At 57.9% G+C, this 551-nt stretch overlaps 1 protein-coding gene across 1 annotated transcript; it reads left to right on the top strand.

Moving 5' to 3' along the window:
* Window positions 1-4: 4 nt before the first annotated feature.
* LOC106632209 (E3 ubiquitin-protein ligase Topors-like) lies at window positions 5-545 on the top strand (the record flags this gene model as incomplete). The annotated part of the gene is made up of 1 exon (XM_014311721.1): window positions 5-545. A coding segment is annotated over one exon (541 nt), but the record flags the coding sequence as incomplete, so codon positions are not given.
* Window positions 546-551: the final 6 nt, after the last annotated feature.

Here is a 551-nt window from a genome sequence, read left to right as displayed (position 1 = left end):
TTTTTCTCCGAAAGCCAGCACCAGTAAGCTGCCGACAGATGCATCTCCGGACTCCAAGTGCCCCATCTGCCTGGACAGATTTGACAATGTGGCATATCTGGATCGCTGCTTGCACAGGTTCTGCTTCCGCTGCGTCCAAGAGTGGTCCAAGAACAAAGCAGAATGCCCGCTCTGCAAGCAGCCCTTCTTTTCCATCTTCCATACGATTCGTGCTGAAGACGACTTCAAGGAGTACGTCCTCAGCCCTTTAGAAACAAGCTCTTTTGCCAGCCCCGATGGCCGGAGGTTTCGTTACCGCACCACCTTAACGAGGGAACGCCGCAGGCGCGGTTCCCCTTCCCGGAGGATGCCGTCCCCTCCGGACAACGGGATGTTGTTTGAAGGGCTGTCAAGTGAGCCGGCGCAACACAGGCACAGAGAGATTCAGCAGATGCTCAGGAGGCTGGCCTCAAGGAGGAAGGCCAGCGCGGAGGGCAGATCTCTGCGGCAGATTCAGGAGGAGGACATGATCGCTTTCCGCAGGGCTCTGTACCGCACCGGCGTGCGCATCC

This window comes from Geospiza fortis, unplaced genomic scaffold (assembly GCF_000277835.1).
Source record: "Geospiza fortis unplaced genomic scaffold, GeoFor_1.0 C13143309, whole genome shotgun sequence".
Lineage (NCBI taxonomy): Eukaryota > Metazoa > Chordata > Aves > Passeriformes > Thraupidae > Geospiza > Geospiza fortis.
Note: the sequence above shows the minus strand (reverse complement) of the source record. Positions and strands in the feature narration are given on the sequence as shown.